This window comes from Chamaea fasciata, unplaced genomic scaffold, assembly GCF_029207755.1.
Source record: "Chamaea fasciata isolate MVZ Bird 193981 ecotype frontalis unplaced genomic scaffold, bChaFas1.0.hap1 SCAF_24, whole genome shotgun sequence".
Classification (NCBI taxonomy): domain Eukaryota; kingdom Metazoa; phylum Chordata; class Aves; order Passeriformes; family Sylviidae; genus Chamaea; species Chamaea fasciata.
In genome coordinates this window covers 3,517,808-3,521,455 of record NW_027094109.1, presented here as the reverse complement: position 1 = coordinate 3,521,455, position 3,648 = coordinate 3,517,808, and the positions used below count along the sequence as shown (strand labels likewise).

Here is a 3,648-nt window from a genome sequence, read left to right as displayed (position 1 = left end):
CCAAAATATGCCAGAATAACTGATCATAATGCCACGGTAACTTCATTAGCAAAATGGAGCTGATCACCCATCAGCTGCACACAGGAGCCACAATCCTGTTCCCAACGGCTTGGAAATGCCGGGGAAAATGGAAAACAGAGTGAGGGAACTTCAGGACCTGCTGGAACCAAGGCTGGGAGTCAAGGGGGGAAGGGATTGAGTGCGACCCCTCCCCTGTCCTATTTAAGGCCAGGTGAGGGCTGTGCCTCCCAGGTGAAGGATCTCCAGTGGGGCTGTGGAGCTGTGCTGGTGAGCAGGGGCTCTGTGGGCTCCCTGGGGTGGTCACCTCTCTTGCTCTTTGGTTTTTATGGGATTTATGGGTTCCTTGCTTTAATTCACGCACAGTTTTACATCCTAGGCCTCTTTGAGCACGAGTGATTTTGTTGTGTGTAGCTCATTTCAGCGTTTAAGGCTGGCCTTGCTTCTCAGTCCTTAAATTAGTTTTGCGCTGGGAGATGTTATTTTACCTTTTAGCTTGCTTGTGTCTCTTGCAGTCCTCTCCTGACATTATTATCCAGGAATAAACCCTGCTGTGTCCTGTGAAATTTAAATTTATCTGTAATTCTTTCCCTGCCTGCCTTTCTTCTCTTCCCTACTGCCCCCATCCATTACTGGAAGTCTAAACATTTCCTTGACTGGAGTGAAGGGTGGCTCCTGAGGCCTGTCACTGTTTTCCGGAGTGCTCTGCTTTGACTGACAAATTGTCTCTTTTTTCCCTCTTTTCAGACTGTTACTTCTTAAAAGGTCTCTGTATCTCTCATTTTCCCTCTTTTCAGACTATTATGTCTTAAAAACTTTCTCTCTTTTTCCTTCTTTTCAGGCTGTTGTTTCTTAAACGTTGGAAGTTCAGCCTTTCATCTTTAATTTTATCAGTCTTTTCAGACTGTTATTTCTTAAAAGGTCTCAGAGTCTCCCCTGACCCCACCAGGCGCAATTCCACCTGTTCAGCTCATTCCTGTGATCCCTCAGCTACTGCTGGGTGAGAATTGGCTAATTAACTCACCCTAATGAGCGTGGGCTAATAAATATCCATTAATAATCAACAAATATCCATTTCTTGCAGGTGTGAAGCCCTTTTCTCCTCAAGAGCCAGAGCTCCCTGCTCCTCCTCAGCCCCTCAGGAGAAGCCTTTGGGGTTTGTGTGTTCCCCTGTGGCCATGGGAGGTATTTTTGGGAAGAACAAGAGGCCCTGCCTGTTCCCCAGGGTGGTTTACAAGGCCAAGAGCAGGAAGGCTGCCCGGGTGTGCTGCGATGCAGCCACCTGGACTGGAGAGAGATATTTCCACTCGGCACGGATCGGGAGGACTCCCAGGGGCTTCGAGCCTCCTGCTGCCAAGCTGGTGCTGGAAGCTTCTGGAAGCGAGTCTGGAGGGGAGGAAGGAGGCTCAGGCGCCTCTCCAAGGGCACGGCACAGCGAGGCCTCAGTCCCTGCGGCTGCTGGACACACACCGGGGGCTGAGCCTGAAGGCGAACCTCACCCAGAGCTGCTGAAACACCAGGAACTCGCCGGAGAGGCACAAGGACCCCAAAATCCTCAGGACAGCGGGGAGGTTGGAGCTCCTCTGCGCCCCTCTGGCAACTCCTCGTCCCCCGAGCTCCGCCGTGGGGACCTGAGGGTGACACCTCCCACTCGGACCACGGTGGAGGTCGATGTCCACGTGTCTGCAGGTGGCTGTGGGGAGCCTGGCCAGGGTCAGCCTGCTGCAAACTCCGAGCTGCTGAGTGCTGGAGAGCAGGAGGATGAGGCTGGGAGGGGTGCAGAGCAGGAGGATGAGGATGGAGCTTGGGGCAATGCGGAGCAGAAGGAGGATGGGGTTTGGAGGGGTGATGCAGAGCAGGAGGATGAGGATGGGGCTTGGGGCGATGCAGAGCAGGAGGATGGGGTTTGGTGGGGTGCAGAGCAGGAGGAGGATGGGGCTTGGGGCAATACAGAGCAGGAGGATGAGGATGGGGCTTGGAGTGATGCAGAGCAGGAGGATGAGGATGGGAGCGATGCAGAGCACACCTGTGCTGGGAAGGCTCTTTGGGAAGCGCCCCTGCGGGAGGCAGGTGACACCACAGCTGCTTCGTGTCCCCTGGAGGAGCCAGAGCTGCCCCTGAAGGCTGCAGAGCCAGGAGAAGGCATCACAAACGGGCAGGGAGCTGCACAAGAGCAGGGGGGAGAAGAAAGGAAAGCCCCACCTGCTCTCCAGCTGGGACAAGGCGAGGGTCCTGTTCCTGGAGGTGTGGAAGGAGCTGCTGGTGAACCGGAGCGAGCTGGAGAGATGGCTGAGGCCTGCGGTGATGGGCTGACACCAGAGGAGATCCCTGCCTGCCTGCCACAAACCCAGGAGGAGGAAATCCAAGTCAGCAGTGAGGGAAAACCAGAAGAGCACTGAAAGAGCACATGGGAGCTGGAGCAGCAAGCGTGGAGCACACTGAGGCTTTGCCTGCAGCCACAGCTGGATCTGCTCCTCCATCCTGCCAGGGAGGGAAGCTAAAATGTGCTTGTGCCCTCAAGGACCCAGAATTCAGGATGGTGGTGCTGGCAGAACCTGCTTTGGAAAACTTAAAACTAAGATGCTGAACTTAAAGTTTGTGTTTTCTCTTCTGCAAGTGGCACTGCCCTCCTTCCTTCTCGTGCTGTGGGCATGGGCTGAGTGGTTCTTGGTACAAAAAGTGTATTTATATATTTTCGTATTTATATCCTGGTTAGGGCTGTGCTCTCCATGGTTATCTCCCTGCGTGTGGCTGCACAGGGTTGAGTGATGTCTGACAAACCAGATTTATTAATTACACTTGTCTGCTCACCCCTCTGTCACCACTATTGGAAACAGATTTTGTGATGTGTGTTGCCGTTGGAATCAATAAATGGGTGCATTTTAATGCTGACTGCTGTGAGATGTTGGGTTATTAACATTCTGATAACTCATTTTTGGTATTTGCATTGACCCCCATGCCAGAACTGATGTTTTTTACACTTTTCAGCTTGGAAAGTGTTTGGTAAAATGCTGAATATCGACACCAGTGACCTCAGAATGAAAGCTGCTCCTCTCCTGGTGATTTCCTTGCAAGGCTTGGGACACCACCTGGGCTCCCTCTGCTCAGACCCTGATGAAATTAAAGATGAAAGGCTAAACTTCTAAGTGTGACTCATCTGAGAGAATGATGGCTTTCTTTGATGGAAATTCTGAGAGAATTTGGCTTTCCAGAACTTGGAAATTTTCTTTGTGCTGGTTGGGTGGAGGTCAAGGAGCTGTAAACAACAACCAAAAAAAGCTGCTTGTGGTCATTTTACTGCAAATAATCAATAAATTTCTGGCAGCTGCATATCCAATGCTGATGTCTAATTACACAGTGCTAAAGAGAGGGGAGTTTTCCCATCAAACCTGGCTGGTGGCACAGCTCTCACTGAATTTAGAGATGCTGTGGTGCTGAAGGGAATCAGGAAAATAATACAGCCTCATTTCTTCCAAGCAAAAGGTTTTTACACCACGTTATTCTGCTAGAGCTCATGGGGATTTTGAAAGAGATTTCAAAGGGAACTAATTATTTGTAGTAGAGAGCTGGAGAACTCCAATGTGAAGGAGAGCAGGATCCTCCCTAAGGAAAGCATTTCCAGCCCTGGTG

The 3,648-nt window shown here is 51.3% G+C and overlaps 1 protein-coding gene across 1 annotated transcript; it reads left to right on the top strand.

Annotated features, from left to right (window-relative positions):
- The first annotated feature begins 277 nt into the window (after positions 1-277).
- LOC136300812 (myristoylated alanine-rich C-kinase substrate-like) lies at positions 278-2,910 on the top strand. Its single transcript, XM_066203456.1, has 3 exons — positions 278-288; positions 860-1,018; positions 1,103-2,910. Exon 3 carries the CDS (start codon positions 1,197-1,199, stop codon positions 2,415-2,417), a length of 1,221 nt encoding a protein of 406 aa, XP_066059553.1. The 5' UTR covers positions 278-288; positions 860-1,018; positions 1,103-1,196; the 3' UTR covers positions 2,418-2,910.
- Positions 2,911-3,648: the final 738 nt, after the last annotated feature.